Source organism: Heptranchias perlo, chromosome 34 (assembly GCF_035084215.1).
Source record: "Heptranchias perlo isolate sHepPer1 chromosome 34, sHepPer1.hap1, whole genome shotgun sequence".
In the NCBI taxonomy this organism is placed as follows: Eukaryota; Metazoa; Chordata; class Chondrichthyes; order Hexanchiformes; family Hexanchidae; genus Heptranchias; species Heptranchias perlo.
In genome coordinates, this window is record NC_090358.1 from 24409368 (window position 1) to 24427642 (window position 18275).

The window sequence follows — 18275 nt, forward strand, 5'->3', positions numbered from 1 at the left end:
GCTGGGCACAAATTGGCTGCTGCATTTCCTTACATTACAACAGTGACTGTACTTCAAAGTAATCCATCGGCTGTGAAGTACATTGGAATATCCTGAGGATGGGAAAGGTGCTGTAAATGGATGTCTTCATTCTTCGATCTTTATTTTGATAACAGCAGGTGTTGAGTAATTCTTATTTAATAAGAAGCCTGTGACAAAGATAAGATGTAAAGTGCTTGCTTTTTCTGCTTTTCTTTTAAGACCCTTGACTCAAGAAGAGATAGCTCAGCGACGGGAGCAGGCCAGGAAAAGACATGCAGAAAAACTTGCGATTCAGGCGCAGCAGTTGGAACAAAGCCCTCCTGGGATGACCCCCGAGATCTGCCCAGCTAACACAAGCACAAGAGGTGAAAGTTCTGATTGTTGTAATTGATATTTATGCTAGAGAGGAAAATGGGCCCTTGTACTCTCAAAGTATATTTTTAAAAATTTTTAGTAATAGACCTTTGATAAAGTATTTTAGCATCTTTTCTCCAATGAAAATTGTGTAATAACATCAACTAATTCAGTAAAGTGGAGGGAATCCCTGAAGGTTTGTGCTCTGTAGTTTGGAATGTCAGAAGCATAAATGTTACCATCTGTAACATTTTTATAATCACTTAGCAGATCTCCTGTCACGTTGCTGACAGGAAGTCGGAGGAAATAGTGTTTAATAAGGAAGTGGATATGGTGCGCTGGCGGAGATGGGAAATGAGATGATTAATTTATGAGAGTCTTAATGCACCTGAAACTTTATTGCAATTATTTCCCACCCACACCGAGAGGCTTGATTTCATTTAAAAAAAATTGTTCTTGGGATGTGGACGCACTGGCAAGACAGTATTTGTTACCCATCCATAGTTGTCCTGAGGGCATTAAGCATTAACCATGTGGCATGATCCTGGAGTCACGTGTAGGCAAGACAAGGTAGGGGTGACTGGATCCCTTCCCTGAAGGACATCAGTAACCAGTTGGATTTTTACCACAATCTGGCAGATTTCGTTTTCTGGCACTAGCCCGCAAATTTCCACATGTTTTGAATTCAGTTTCGCCATTTGCCATGCTGGGTTTTGAACTCTTGACCTCTGGCTTGCTAATCCAGTACCATAACCACTAGGCTACTGTACCCTAGTATGCATGTATTCAGGGCACAATTATTTAATTATTTGTTAAGCAGCATTAGCATGCTTCCTCCAAAGTGCTACGCAATGTTTCGTGAGCAGGTTTATTCAGTTTACTTATTCCTGGGCTGGCCGGAGGCTGCTGAAACCCAATTATATGTATTTAGGGCATTTGTTGGCAGCAGATTTATTTATTCGGTTCAATTTGTGGGTGGCTTGCTGGTTCCAAAGCCCATGGGTTGACGCTGGATTGATTACGCGCTGGCAGTCTGCCGTCAAAAATGGATCAACTTTATTGATGCCAGATTTAAAACTATAATGAATTATGATTGGCCCGTTGACCCTGAATTCCATCCTAGGCCTGGCAGCTCTCCTTGAAGACCAATAAAAATAATTGTTTTGAGGCCGTATTTGTTTATATAATTACTTGGCAGTTAACATGCTACCTGTGAAACTTGATTGTATCTGACACGACACGTGTCTAAAAATTGAATCAATTATATCTATATATTTATATATAAAATATTACCAGTTTCTATGCAGTTGGAACGGGAGATGGAGGCATTACAGTGGCGTTGGTGGTACAGTTGGCTAATGAAGGCACGATAGTGCCACCAGTGGTGGGAGGTTGCAACTGCACCGTGACAGTTGACATAAAATTTAATGGTAAATGTTCATCAAAAAAATACAAGTACAGAGCCACTGTAGCATTAAACTATACCACCTTTTCATGAGTCTGCACTCATTATTAAAAAATAATCTATTCCTTTTGCAGAACTTTTTGCCTTAACTTTTGAGTTTATTGGTAATTTTTGTTAGGCCAGTGAAGCATTCCTTTGGAAAGACTCATTTTGTGCATTCCTTATTCTTTACACTGGTGTAATTATGACGAGTAAATTGACTCATTCGAAAAATCAATGAAGCAAAATATCTGTGGTGTTGCGCAATCATCTGGCTACATTTTAAATTGCCCGGTACCCTAGTTTATATTTCATAACATTTGCTTTTATTATGATCAGAACATAGAGATTTACATTTTTACATATCTTTATTTTTCATTCCATCGAAGGCATTCAGGTAGCGAGCCAGATGGAGCAGGCGAGTCCGAGCACTTGCAGACAGGAGAAAGAGCAGAGAGAGCGCTTCATTGCGTTTGCCAGAGTTTACAGTGGAACAATCCGCAGAGGGCAGAAATTGTTTGTGCTAGGACCAAAATATGACCCTTCAGAGGCTTTACCCAAGGTGTGTACATATGCATTTCTGTGTTTGGATATCACGGAGCCATTCTTCCAAATTCTTTATTCCAAAACTGATTAGAGTGGATTCTGCCACAATTTAGTGGTGCTTGGTGACATGACAGGTAGTTGCTCGAGGTAAAACTATTTTACATGTGGACATGGATTCATATATTTAACAGTGGTGAGTATAATGCTCACTGAGATTCACTGTGCAATAGTGTCAACCAAACTGTTCCTTTTTTGAGCCAAATATTGTTTATAAGGTATCCTCTTCATGAAAAAGTGTTTATTCAGCAGATCCTTTTGTTGGAGGAGGGAAAAAAGCCAGAAGAAATGTGCATGATTTTCCTTACTGTGGCATTACATGCGCGGTGATGTGATGGCACTGTCAATGCATCTTGTTTGTCATATTATACTTCTAAGAAAAAAATAAAGATAGGTTTACCAAATGCCTTATCATGGATTTCGGGCTTCTTTATGCAGCATATGAAGCTGGGTGAAGCTGGTCATCTTTGGGACCGATTCTGGGGGAGGTAGGACCTGTACAAGCCGGACGGGTTGCACCTCAACAGGGCTGGGACCAATATCCTTGCGGGGAGGTTTGCTAGTGCTGTTGGGGAGGGTTTAAACTAACTTGGCAGGGGGATGGGAACCTGAGAGGTGATTCAGAAGGGAGAGTAACAAAGCTGCAAGTGGAAGGCAGAAAAGTAGTAAGTGAAAGTGGAAGGCAGCAGAACAAAGGCCAGCAGCAAATAAGGTCAAAATAGGAAAAGATGTTAAGAAGGCAAAATTAAAGGCACTTCATCTGAATGCACACAGCACTCGCAACAAGGTAGATGAATTGACGGCACAAATAGAAGTAAATGGGTATGATCTAATTGCCATTACAGAGACGTGGCTGCAGGGTGACCAAGGCTGGGAACTGGATATTCGACATTTAGGAAGGACAGGCAAAAAGGGAAAGGAGGTGGGGTAGCTCTGTTAATAAAGGATGAGATCAGTACAGTAGTGAGAAAGGATCTTGGCTCAGAAGCTCAAGATGTAGAATCAGTTTGGGTGGAGCTTGGAAACATCAAGGGGCAGAAAACATTGATGGGAGTTGTTTATAGGCCACCAAACAGTAGTGGTAATGTAGGGCACGGTATAAAGCAGGAAATTAGAAGTGCATGTAACAAGGGTAATACAGTAATCATGGGGGACTTTAATCTACATATAGATTGGGCAAACCAAATTAGCACTAATACTGTGGAGGACGATTTCCTGGAATGTATACGAGATGGTTTTCTAGATCAGTATGTTGAGGAACCAACTAGGGAACAGGCTATTTTAGATCTAGTATTGTGCAATGAGAAAGGGTTAATTAATAATCCTGTTGTAAACGAGCCCTTAGGGAAGAGTGACCATAATATGATAGAATTCTTCATTACGTTTGAAAGTGATGTAGTTCAATCCGAAACTAGGGTCTTAAATCTAAACAAAGGAAACTACGAAGGTATGAGGCGCAAGTTGGCTGTGGTTGATTGGGGAGCTACATTAAAAGGTATGACGGGAGTCAGGCAATGGCTAGCATTTAAAGAATTAATACATAATTTGCAACAAATATATATTCCTTTAAGGCACAAAAACCCAACAGGAAAAGTGGTCCAACCGTGGCTAACAAGAGTATTAAATCAAAGAAAGAGGCATATAAAGTTGCCAGAAAAAGCAGTAAGCCTGAGGATTGGGAGCATTTTAGAATTCAGCAAAGGAGGACCAAGAAATTAATAAAGAAAAGGAAAATAGAATATGAGAGTAAACTAGCGAGAAACATAGAAGCTTTTACAATCCGTTTTTATAAGAATGTAAAAAGGAAAAGACTGGTGAAGGCAAATGAGGGTCCCTTACAGACAGAGACGGAAGAATTTATAATGGAGAATAAGGAAATGGCAGAGAAATTAAACAAATACTTGTGTCTGTCTTCACGGAAGAAGACACAAAAAACCTCCCAGAAATACTGGAGAACCAAGGGTCTTGCGAAAATCTGGAACTGAAAGAAATTAGAATTAATAAAAAATAGCACTAGAGAAATTAATGGGACTGAAAGTCGATAAATCCCAAGGACCTGATGATCTATATCCCATGGTTTTGAAAGAGGTGGCTATAGAGATAGTGGATGCATTGGTTGTCATCTTCCAAAATTCTATAGATTCTGGAACAGTTCCTGAAGATTGGAAGGAAGCAAATGTAATGCACTATTTAAGAAAGGAGGGAGAGAGAAAACAGGGAACTACAGACCTGTTAACCTGACATCAGTAGTAGGGAAAATGCTAGAATCTATTATAAAGGATGTGATAACAGGACACTTAGAAAATAATAATAGGATTTGGCAGAGTCATCAAGGATTTATGAAAGGGAAATCATATTTGACAAACCTACTGGAGTTTTTCGAGGATGTAACTAGTAGAATAGATAAGGGGGAATCAGTGGATGTGGTGTATTTGGATTTTCAGAAGACTTTTGATAAAGTCCCACACAGGAGGTTGGTGAACAAAGTTAGAGCACGTGGAATTGGGGTTAATATACAGGCATGGATTGAGAATTGGTTAACAGACAGGAAACAGAGAGTAGGAATAAACGGGTCTTTTTCAGGTTGGCAGACTGTGACTAGTGGGGTACCGCAGGGATCGGTGCTTGGGCCCCAGCTGTTCACAATCTATATCAATGATTTGGATGAGGGGACCAAATGTAATATTTCCAAGTTTGCTGATGACACAAAACTAGGTGGGAATGTGAGTTGTGAGGAGGATGCAAAGAGGCTTCAAGGGGATATAGACAGGCTGAGTGAGTGGGCATGAACATGGCAGATGGAATATAATGTGGAAAAATGTGAAATTATCCACTTTGGTAGGAAAAACAGAAATGCAGAGTATTTTTTAAATGGTGAGAGATTGGGAAATGTTGATGTTCAAAGGGACCTGGGTGTCCTTGTACATGAGTCACCGAAAGCTAACATGTAGGTGCAGCAAGCAATTAGGAAGGCAAGTGGTACGTTGGCCTTTATTTCAAGAGGATTTGAGTACAGGAGTAAAGATGTCTTACTGCAATTACATAGGGCCTTGGTGAGATTGCACCTGGAGTATAGTGTACAATTTTGGTCTCCTTACCTAAGAAAAGATATACTTGCCATAGAGGGAGTGCAACGAAGGTTCACCAAACTGATTCTTGGGGTGGCGGGATTGTCGTATGAGGAGAGATTGAGTAGACTAGGCCTGTATTCTCTAGAGTTTAGATGAATGAAAGGTGATCTCATTGAAACGTACAAAATTCTTACAGGGCTCGACAGGGTAGATGCAGGGAAGATGTTTCCCCTGGCTGGGGAGTCTAGAACCAGGGGTCACAGTCTCAGAATAAGGGATAGGCCATTTAGGACTGAGATGAGGAGAAATTTCTTCACTCAGAGGGTGGTGAGTCTTTGGAATTCTCTACCCCAAAGGGCTGTGGAGGCTCAGTCAATGAGTACATTCAAAACAGAGATCGATAGACTTCTAGGTATAAAAGGCATCAAGGGATTTGGGGATGGTGCAGGAAAATGGGATTGAGGTAGAAGATCCACCATGATCTTGTTGAATGGCGGAGCAGGCTTGAGAGGCCGGATGGCCTACTCCTGCTCCTATTTCTTATGTTCTTATGTCAGAAGTTCAATTGTATTTTGGTTGCTCATACAAACGGAACTGGACTGTTAATTCTTTTACTGCACAAATATGAAGTTAACAGAGAATTGAACTTGGAATATTCTCAGTGCCCAGAGCCTTCCGTAATGTTTGAAGAGCATAAAAAAATTTCTGTGTTACTAATTAAAAATTAGTACGTATAAATTTCAGAGTTCTTGGTTTTAATTAAATAATTGACAGAAAAGTACCTTTTCTTATTTCTGTAATGGCTACTTTAAGGATGTCCCCTCACGCACACGGAAAATAAGGACAAGGCAAGTAAAGCAAACTAAGTGATGGTATTGTGGTGAAGTGAAGTGATTCAGTGAATGGAACGATAGGACCGAGCTGAACAAACCATTGAAATCATACGCTCGGTAATGAGTTGTGCAGAGCAGATGATATTAAAGCTATGTATATTTCTTTCCAAAAGAGACAGAGAGACGAGAGCAGGGGAAGAAAGATAAAAGAAAATAGTGGTAGTAGATATAGAAACAAATAATATAATGGCCAATAAAAGCAGAAAATGTTGGAAATACTCAGCAGGTCAGGCAGCATCTGTGGAGACAGAAACTCTGTCCACATATGATGCCTGACCTACTGAGTATTTCCAGCATTTTCTGTTTTTATTTCAGATTTCCAGCATCCGCAGTATTTTGCTTTTGTAATATCAAAGGTGTGCCAAGAGAACTCTGATATCACCATTTTTGCACCCATCGCCGTAAAAGCTAATGGCAAAGGATGCAGTAGTGCTGGTAGCAGAGTTATGATTATTATTTGGGGGGCATGGAAAGAATGAGCAGAGTGGTTAGTAAGTTGGTGCATATAGAAGCGAATTGATTGTTGAAAGCTGGGGCACTTGGGTGGAAAGAACGTATACAGGAAGGATGGTTTGCACATAATGAGATGGGAGCAATGCTAATGGTGCAGAACATAAATAGTATTAGGGAATCATTTAATCTAGATTTAGAGAGGAGCAAATGATAGAAGACGTTAAGTGAGTATTTGTAGCTGATCAAAAGGTAAGAATAAAGCATATAATTCAGGGTAGAAGAAGAAATTCAAATGGAAAGGTATTGGAGACTAAGATTAAATTATTTTGTACTAATGCAAAGCGCATTTGCATCAGACTTCTGAATTATAGATATATGCAGCTAAAGAAAAGATTGGTATGACTGGCATTGCAGAAACACGGCTGCAAGTGGAAAAAGGGATTGAGATTTGTCTACAAGGGTACAGACTATTTAGCAAAAGTAGACTTTTTAAGCTCAATGAAGCAGTGGTATCATTGGTAAGGAATGATGGCCCCGAAATTCCAGAGGAGAGAGTAGAAGCTCAATTTCCACCCAGAGGGCAATATGGGGCAGAACCTGGCTGTTTAAATTTTGGCTCTTTAAATTCCAGTGTCGGGGGTGGGGGGGTTGGGGGGTTGGTGGGTGGAGAGTGCTATGGATAGATTTTCCATTAAGGAGGCGTGTCGGAGGGGAGTCCCTGGAAATGTTCAACAGAAATCACTCCAGTTGAGGGCTAACCTTCAGATTGCCCCAAATCTTCACCAGGGTAAGGTAATTGATTCCAAAAGGCTGAAAAAAAAATTTATGTTCCAGGAGTAGAGCCTTGGGGGTGGTCTTGCGCTGGAGGAAGGACCCCCCCCCCAAGGAATTCCGGGGCCAATATAACCCTCAACAGGATCTAACAGTGGAAGGGGAGTGGTGTCAGGGGCAATACTGATAGACATTAGTAACTAGAGCAGCAAAATAACAAGTATTAATTCATTTTTATGCACCAGCTTAAGATGAATAGGTAGATAGAGAGCTGTTTAGGAAAGCAGGAGAGGCTCTAATCACAGCAGCTTTCACAATCCCAGTGGTATAAAATGAGCACTCAACAGCTAACTAGAAAGGAGATGTGAAAGTACAAGCAGTTTCATAGAGATAATTGCTGACTGCTTCTTAACACAATGTGTGTGACAGAGTACTATAGTAGATGGTCCATTAAATCTAATCCCCTAGAACTTGATAACCACAAAGTCAGTGAGCAGTTGGGTTGCAGTGAACATTGCATGTTTAGCTAAGGCCAAAAATAATAATAGGGGTACAAAACTGCAGGAAAGCAAATATCAGAACTAGAAGAGCTCTACAGAGATTAATTGGGAAACATTACTGGAAAGTAAAACAAGAGAAAATTTTAATTTTCAAGGACAATTTTAAGACTATAGTGTTAGATAAGCAGCAGTGTAAAAATACATCCCGGTTACAAATTTACAAATCTGCTCTCTGGTTCAATATCACTAATCTCTCATGCGAGTGGATCCCATATCCCTTACGATTAGAAATTTACCTTTACTGCTCATTATCTAGTCGTATGATTGAATGACCCAGGACCGCACAATAAAAGCCCCGTGATCAATCAGCAGGATACTGCAATCTCACACATGCCCCCACACGTGCTTCTCCTGTCTTCCAAAAGACGGACTGATTAACACTTTAGTGAGACGAGGCCATAGGGAAGAAAGTCAAGCAGCTGGTTTATCTTACAGATTACATATAACAGTGGTAAGTCCTTATTTTCAACTTATTCCATAATGCAACCTATAACATATAAAATAACGACACATGCCATACTATACCTTTTAATGAGCTCGAACACACTCTCGAAACGCGTCCCTTTTCTTCTAGAAGAGAACTTTGTCCCTCTAGTGCCATCGTCCCTTTTCCAGCTGTAGCAGGCAGCCTCTCCCAGACCGTGTGTTTTCCTCGTCTATTCTTGTCTGTACATAAAATGTGCTACGTGACCGCTGATCCTCTCCCTGGTCTGGGTTGGCCAGTAGGTTGCCAATTAAACTAACCCCTGCCCTCCCAGGAGTGGGTTTCTGCTGGACTATCTGTGCTGAGCTCACATGCAGAGTAGCCATTTCAGCATATTATGTGAGAATGTTAGCAACTTAATTATTTATCTTGATTTGATAAAGATAACAGTTTCTATTCAAGAGAGCACGAGAGAGTTGGGTCACCTATTGTTCAAATGACACCAACCTTTTTCCTCCATTAGGAATGAAAAAGGGCATTAAATCTTAGAATCTTGAAAAAGATTAGTGAAGACAAATGTAGGTCCCTTACAGTCAGAAATGGGGGAAATTATAACGGGGAACAAAGAAATGGCAGAACAATTAAACACATACTTTGGTTCTGTCTTCACAAAGGAGGACACAAATAACCTCCCAGAAATGTTAGAGAACCAAGGGTGTAGTGAGAGGGAGGAACTGAAGGAAACCAGTATTAGTAAAAAAAAATAGTGCTAGGGAAATTAATGGGGCTACAGGCTGACAAATCCCCAGGGCCTGATAATCTACATCCCAGAGTACTAAAGGAAATAGTGGATGCATTGGTGATCATCTTCCAAAATTCTTTAGACTCTGGAACAGTTCCTGCAGATTGGAGGGTGGCAAATGTAACCCCACTATTTAAAAAAGGAGGGAGAGAAAAAACAGGGAATTACAGACCAGTTAGCCTAACATCAGTGGTGGGGAAAATGCTAGAGTCTATTATAAAAGATGTGATAACAGAACACTTGGAGGGCATCAACGGGATTGGACAAAGTTAGCATGGGTTTATGAAAGGGAAATCATGCTTAACAAATCTACTGGAGTTTTTTTGAGGATGTAACTAGTAGAATAGATAGGGGAGAACCAGTGGATGTGGTGTATTTGGATTTTCAGAAGGCTTTTGATAAGGTCCCACACTAGTGTGCACAATTAATGCACATGGGATTGGGGGGAATATACTGGCATGGATTGAGAATTGGTTGACAGACAGGAAACAGAGAGTAGGAATAAACGGGTCTTTTTCCGGGTGGCAGGCAGTGACTAGTGGGGTACTGCAGGGATCAGTGCTTGGTCCCCAGCTATTCACAATATATATCAATGATTTGGATGAGGGAACTAAATGTAACATTTCCAAGTTTGCAAACGACACAAAGCTGGGGTGGAATGTGAGCTGTGAGGAGGATGCAAAGAGGTTCCAATGTGATTCCGACAAATTGGGTGAGTGGGCAAGAACATGGCAGATACAGTATAACGTGGATAAATGTGAGGTTATCCACTTTGGTTGTAAAAACAGAAAGGCAGATTATTATCTGAATGGTGATAGATTGGGAAAAGGGGAGGTGCAACGAGACCTGGGTGTCCTTGTACACCAATTGCTGAAAGCGAGCATTCAGGTCCAGCAAGCAGTTAGGAAGGCGAATGGTATGTTGGCCTTCATTGCAAGAGGATTTGAGTACAGGAGCAGAGATGCCTTACTGCAGTTGTACGGGGCCTTGGTGAGACCACATCTGGAGTATTGTGTGCAGTTTTGGTCTCCTTATCTGAGGAAGGATATCCTTGCCATGGAGGGAGTGCAACGAAGGTTTACCAGACTGATTCCTGGGATGGCAGGACTGACGTATGAGGAGAGATTGGGTCAACTAGGCCTATATTCACTAGAGTTTAGAAGAATGAGAGGTGATCTCATCGAAACATATAAAATTCTAAGGAAGTTCCCGATGGCTGTGGAGTCCAGAACCAAGGGTCACGGTCTCAGGATAGGGGGTATGCCATTTAGAACCAAGATGAGGAGAAATTTCTTCACTAAGAGGGTGGTGAACCTGTGGAATTCTCTACCACAGAAGGCAGTGGAGGCCAAGTCATTCGATGTATTCAAGAAGGAGATGGATATATTTCTTAATGCTAAAGGGATCAAGGGATATGGGGAAAAAGCGGGAACAGGATACTGAGTTAGACGATCAGCCATGATCATTTTGAATGGCGGAGCAGGCCGGAAGGGCCAATTGGCCTACTCTTGCTCCTATTTTCTATGTTTCTATGTTTCAACTTTGTATCAAAGCCATATCGTAAATTTAACCAAGAATCCCTCCCAGATAAAATAGAGAGAAATTCTGAAATATGACAGCCCATTTAGAGAAATTGGGCTCAAGTTTCTATCCCTTAACTTTGAATGGTGTCAGCCATGACTCAGTGGTAGCACTCTCACCTCAGATTCAGGTTGTGGGTTCAAGCTGTACTCCAGAGACTCAAACACACAGTCACATTTCAGTGCAGTACTGAGGGAGTGCTGCATTGTCAGAGGTGCCAGATGAGACATTAAACTTAAAAAGTACTTGGATGTGCACTTGAAGTGCCGTAACCTACAGGGCTATGGACCAAGTGCTGGAAAGTGGGATTAAGCTGGATAGCTCTTTTTCGGCTGGCACGGACACGATGGGCCGAATGGCTTCCTTCTGTGCCGTAACTTTCTATGATTCTAAACCAAGGCCTCCTTGTCTCAGGCAGGCTTAAAAGATCCCACAGCACTATCCGAAGAAGAGTTCTCCCCGTGTCCCAGCCAACATTTATCCCTCATCCTTGCTGTGTGCAAATTGGTTGCCATGTTCCCTACATTGTACCAGTGACTACACTTAAAAAGTACTTAGTTGGCTGTAAATCATTTTGGGACGTCCTGAGGTTGTGAAAGACGATACATAAATGCAAGTTCTTTCTTTCTCACTTTATCTACTGCCCAAAGAAGTGCCCAGGAAGAAGCTTCTGCTACATCTTGCACTGATGCTTCCAGCTGCTTAACAGTGAAATTATTGTTAATGGATGAAGGAATATTAATGTTCCAATAACCCGCTTCATATATGACACCCTTACTACAGTGAAACCTGTATAAACCTGTGGTCACTCCCAAAAAACAGACACCTGCAAAAAAATGGACATTTATTGACCATTTTGAAAATAAGGATACCTGCAAAAGAAAGGACGGTTGATGCCAATCCCTTTCGGTGTTTGTAATTTACAGTTTTCACTGTACTTCATTAGAATCTGTCATTTTACAAATTCCATGTATTATCTGTCACACTGAAGCGCTTGGATAGTCTAACAAGATTCTAGCTAACATAATCATATTGTTTATTTTTGCTCTTTGAACATTAAATTATGCTGTACACTTCAGTTCTTTGTTCAAATTACTTGGTGAAAACTTAGCAAGTTACTTGCTGATCAACGACAGCAAGTAATATTTGATAAAGGCAATTCGTACAGGAACTTCATGAAAGTGTGATGTGATGATATACCTAAAATAATTTAGAGCTATAGAGGACATTGAGGGATTATCTACCAGAGGATGGCTAGGTGGAAACAAAACTTAGGTAGATTATTTAAATGTGGATACACACAAGAAAAACTCTTCAAGCCCAAAATTCCTCTTGTAACAAAAAACACAAGAATACCTACTCCATCGTAATTGACAATCTGTAACCAAATTGCAGAACTTCATGCTTTGCAATGTGCTGTTTCTGAGAAGGAAATTTTATCAGTTTTTAAATTACAGATAAAACAGACATTCCTGTCTTTCCATTAAAAGAGGAATTTTATCCCTTAGTTCCATTGGATATTAATATTTTTGAAAGCTGGATATCGTGCTCATACATATTTTTGCTTCATTGGAAACTAGATTTTTTTCTTAATGAACATGCATGTTGAGAATTTTGACTTGTGTAAGTTGCTAATGGCCAAGAACGCTGAACTAGCACAAAAGAGGCATGTAAAATAGCATACAACTACTATAAAGAGCAATCATATTTCACAATAGAAAAACAGTTGTGTTTTTGAAAATTATACCCTCTAGCTTACAACAACATTTAAATGTCTGTGCACTTTCATCTCTGACATTTTGATAGCTTTTTATTTCCATCACGGTCTTCCCTATGAATGTTTTTCTGACTCTTGCTCTCCAGTTTACATTTCAATACATTTTATTAAAAAAGCCCACAGCCACTCTTTGTGCCTCTCTTACCCTTCTCCAAAAGGCCCATCGAGGTACCTGTCGTTGCCACCTGACAAGCAGCAACCCCAACTGCCCCATCCTCCTCTCTCGCCGACATTCCTACTGAGTGCAGCTTTATTAAAAATCAAGATCTGAAAGATTAGCCTGATTCAAATAGATGGTCAATAATGATGGCTCTCAAAGCATTCCACTCCACATTGTTCCTTCCACCTCCACTCCATAGCGTAAGAACCACACAATCTTTGTTGCCCACCAAGTTTCCCATTGCTGGTATTCAGACAAACAAGAGTTTATAAGACCTTGTAAATAATAAAAACAAAATGGTGCAAATATACAGCAGATTGATCAGTCTGACAGATGAAGAAAGGTTTGCCATTTTGGCTTCCACCCTTCATCAGACTGGCAAAACTAAAATTCTGAACATTTTTTTTCTGTTTCAGAGGCTGATTGATTTGTGCTTTTCCAGTGTCTTACTGTTTTTATTTCAGACTTCCAGCATTCTTTGTTTATGTTTTTATCTCCGCAATATATGGTAAAAGTGATGAGTATATTGAAGATTACAAGTGTGATTAGAGAAGTGTTCTGATTGGCGGTGACCATTTGAGAACCCCACAATTCCCTTCAATCCCCTCCATTGAGCCTCAGAAACTTTATTTGTTTGTTTCTTTCTGTATCCATTCACGTCTACATTTTGGCTGCGGTTCCAAACACAGGACCATTACTTCCATCTTACTTTTTCTTTCCACCTGGGCCCTTCTTTCCTGTCTCCTCCCCTCCCTGTCGCCCAGTCATACCACTTTTAATTTCCCCCCTCTCGAGTACCCCCCCCATCCTTGCCCCAATCCATCACTACTCTTCTACCTTCCTATTCTCTTGCTGCCATTGCTGGTCTGAATTCCCCCTTCAATAAGCCCACAGCCACTCTTTGTGCCTCTCTTACCCTTCTCCAAAAGGCCCATCGAGGTACCTGTCGCTGCCACCTGACAAGCAGCAACCCCAACTGCCCCATCCTCCTCTCTCGCCGACATTCCTACCGAGTGCACCTGCTGGAATTTAACATCACCAACTTCTTTACTAGCCGTTCCACCCCAACCTACACTACCCCATTGGATTCTGCCAAAGGATCAATCACCTCTGCATTTCCTTCCAGAAAGTCCTTACACTTGTGAACAAGGCCCTTGCAATGCACAGCCGTGTTGTTGATGATTGTGGCTGTGACTAAAACTTGGCTCATTAGTGGTGACACCTTGCCCCTTACTTAAGCCTCCCTGCCTGTTACACTTTGCATCACCTGCCCCACCCAAATCACCATGGTGGTGATGTGACCCTTGTCACCAAGTCATAATTTGACCTCTACCCCCAACTGCTCTGGCATCTTTTCCTCCTTTTTCCACCCCTCTCACCTCTTTTAAAATCCTCCATGTCTACAGCAGTGCCCAAGCCGTACCTCAAGTTTCACCCCAGATGTCCTCCCGCTGCACCGAGGGACTCTTTATCCTCGAGGATTTCAGTCTCCATCTCAGCTCCCCTTGCCCTCTCCCCTATGACTTCACTGCCCTCCTGTCCTCCCTAAATACCTCCCTTCATATAAACTCTCCTGTTCAAATTAAAGCCTCCCCCTCAGTCTTGCCATTTCCCGTGGCCTCTCTACTCTCATGGTCTCAATTACTGACAAGGCCATTTCTGACCAATTCCTTGTATCCCTCACTGCCCACATCCTCCCTTACCCCCTTTCAACCCCATTTCCCTCTGTTTCTGCCCTTGAAAAAACATTCCCCCCGCCACTCCCCCCCCCCCCCCCAAGTCATTTACAACTGTGTTTTCAATCTCCCAACTGCCTAGCCTTTGGCCTTCCATAGTTGAGCAAATCAGCAGCTGTTGATTTGCTCAACCACTCCCTCACTTCCACCTTTGATGCTCTTGCACCCAGCAACACCTTTACTTTCTCCTATCGTAGTCATTTTCCCTGGTATGGGCCCCATCTTTGCTCCCTCAAGTCTAAGGGACATACTCTTGAGCATATCTGGTGCACAGCTAGTTTAGCCATTCATCATCAGCTCTGGCTTGACCACATCAAATGCTATTGGGCCTCACTGTCCTCTGCCAAAACCACCCATTACTCCAGGATTATCCTGGAGAGCAAAGATAGTTCCCGCCTTCTTTTCTCCACTCCAACTATCTCCTTAAAACCCTCTCCCCTGGTCCTCCACCCTCTCCTCCAACTACAGGTGCGAGGAGCTCATGGACTTATTTCCCACTAAAGTTGAAACCACTGATTCAGCTGCTTCCCCCGCACCTCCCCCCCTCCCCTTTCATAGCAAGCCAAACTTTCCCCCCAGGCTCTCCCATTCCAGCCCTGAATCCATGCTGTTCTCTAGCTTCCCTCCCATCTCCCTTCTTGCCGCCTCTGAGCTCATCTTCTCCATGAGACCGAGCTCCTGCTCTCTTGACCCCGTTCTCACTAAACTGCTGACCACCTACCTTCCCTTCCTGGCCCCCTTGCTAGCTGACATTGTAAATGGTTCCTGTTTCTTAAGTACTTTCCCTCTCCCTTTCAAAACTGCCATCACCACCCCGCTCCTCAAAATACCCACCCTTGACACCTCTGTCGTTGCAAACTACCACCCCATCTCCAACCTCTCCAAACTCCTTGAACATGTTGTTGCCTCTCATACCCGTGCCCATTTTTTCCGAAACTCCTAATTTGAATCTCTCTAATCAGGTGTCTGCCCCTGGCACAGCATCAACACAGTTCTAACAAAAGTCATAAATGATATCCTCTGTTACTATGGCGCATTATCCCTCCTTGTCCTCCTCGACCTCTGACATGGTTGATCACACCATCCTACTCCAAAGCCTCTCCTTCGCTGTCCAGCTCAATGGGACTACTCTCTCTTGCTTCTACTCTTACCTATCCATTTGTAGCCAGAGCAGCGATAGATTCTCATCCCTTTCCTGAGTTATGAAGGATCTGTTCTTGGTCCCCTCCTTTTCCCATCTGCATTCTGCCCCTTGGTGACACCATCTGCAGACATGGTGTCAGCTTCCACATGTAAGCTCACGACACCCAGCTCTATCTCTCCACCACCTGTCTCGACCTCTCCACTGCCTCTGTGTTGCCAAACTGCTTGTTTGACATCCTTCCATCCTTAGATGAGCTACAGTTTCCTCCAGCTATCATCGGGAAGATCAAAGCCATTGTCATCAACCCCTGCCACGCACTCCATACCTTTGCAGTTGATTCCATCCCCCTCCCTGGCCACTGTCTCAGGCTGCACAGAATGTTTGCAACTTGGCGATCTATTCAATCCTGAACTGAATTTCTAACTCCATCTCAAAGAGTGCCTACTTCCACCTCTGTAACATCACCTGCCTCTACTCCTGGCTCTGCTCATCTGCTGCTGAAACCCTCATCCATGCCTTTGTCACCTCCAGACTCAACTATTCCAATTCACTCCTGGCCGAGTTCTTCCTTACGCCTCCCGACAACCTCAACCCCAGCACTCTGTTCTGCTGATTCTGGCTTCTTGTGCATCCCCCCTTCCTTTGTGCCACCATAGGCCCCATGCTGTGGAATTCCTTCCCTAAACCCCTCTGCCTCTCCTCCTTTAACACACTCCTTGAAACCCACCTCTTTGACTAAGCTTTTGGTCAGTCCTCCTAATATCCCCTTCCTTGGCTCCGCGTCCACTTTTTCCTTTCCTATTCCAAGAAGCGTCTTGGGAAGTTTTCCTATGTTAAATGCACTATTTAAATACAAGTGTTGTTGGAATGTGCCAGGACAGTGGCAGTGCAATCAAAAATACTCCCATAAGCAATGGAAAATACACTTTTAACAAGTTTATTTATAGAAAAATTAAAATTCATAGTGACCTAAAAATGAGAGCTCATTTAAGTTTTAGCAAAAGTCTGTGCATGCAAAATTTAATGACTAAAATGAACCCTACAAATATTTATGGCAAATCAAGTCTGGAGCAGTATTTCATGGAAATGGTGTTTGTAATACACACTGATGAAGGCAAGTAGCTCATCATATGACTCCATACCACTGTGCCTCTAAGGAAATGGATATGTACGTTAAGTTTTACTTTTTTACAAAAATAAATATTTGGGGAAACAATTATAAAAACCACAAAAGCCCTTTCATAATATTAGACATTGTAACAGATTTTGCCTCTCACGCTATGTGGTCCTGTCATCAATTGTTGAATGTAGGATTGCATGCCATAGAGGTTGAGATTGTGATGTAAACCTCAGGAGCCAAGTTTGAGTGGCTTGTTAGCGTCCTTTCAATCTCTGATGTATTATTTTCTTTGAACTCGCTCCAGCGTGTAGAGGTCTTTGTAATACACAGAAAGCTAGTGAAGATGCTCTGGCAGACATTAATAGATGGTCAGACTCCTCAATTAACATACATTATTTGACCAGCAGCGATATTGTATGATTTCAGATGCAATGGTGTGAGAATTTGTCTCACTGACTGATAGAGAGAAATGTTGTAACTTCTATATATTTAATATATCTTAATAGATATCTTTTATCCTTTACTAATTTGTTATGAAGCAAAGAATATATACTGTGACCCGTTTTACAGAAGGTAGATTTCTCATTTGTATTAATTCATATTTCTCTGTTCAGTTGCCTCAAAGCTGTTCACCTGCTGACGACCTGTCAATCCCACACCTGGCTTGTTGTACGGTGGAGGACTTGTACCTACTAATGGGGAAAGAATTAGAGAATGTACAAGAGGTACCTGTTGGCAACGTGCTAGGTAAGACTCCACTACTGACTTTCTGTCATCACTTTGTGGGTCTTTTTACAAATTTGACTGCTGGAATGGATGTTGGCACCATTGTCTGTGTAAAATGCCACTCGTATCTATCTCAAAAAAAAAATAGATATTGTTAATTTTATAGGTTATTTCCAGGTTCACGAAAGCCAGTATTTCATTCCTCCACTTCCTTCTTTTGCTATTCTGGTTACATAGATTACTTAATACCCCAGGACAACCCTACGGATGGGAGTAGATCCTTCATCTGGATTGGGGAACTGCTCCAGAGGTGATGCACTCTGGAAAGCCCTCTAACAGTTGAGTATGCAGCGGCATGTGGAGGTTGTGTCTGGGTTTCAGCAGCCCCATATCAGTATCCAAGCCATTCTGGCGTCCCAGCTCACATTAAATTGAATGGAACTACTCTGTATCCAGGAGATTTCTGTAAACTATGTCAGTAGAACGGTTGAGGAGGGAAGGGCTTATGTGAATGTTGGTCTCTGTGAGGCCGAAAATGATATTAGCAATTTCAGTCAAGATTCATTCGTATATGGGGCTTAATTATGTGTTCAAAATTAGACTTTTAGGCATAAAGTATACAGTAAAATTCTAAA

The 18275-nt window shown here is 41.9% G+C and overlaps 1 protein-coding gene across 1 annotated transcript in view; it reads left to right on the top strand.

The window, feature by feature from the left end:
- Positions 1 to 18275, top strand: part of efl1 (elongation factor like GTPase 1) — a 228278-nt gene that overhangs the window by 99387 nt on the left and 110616 nt on the right. Inside the window, exons 13-15 of the mRNA XM_067971612.1 lie at positions 241 to 386; positions 2209 to 2381; positions 17529 to 17661. Of these exons, the coding sequence (XP_067827713.1) occupies positions 241 to 386; positions 2209 to 2381; positions 17529 to 17661 (452 nt within the window). The remainder of the gene's footprint in view (positions 1 to 240; positions 387 to 2208; positions 2382 to 17528; positions 17662 to 18275) is intronic.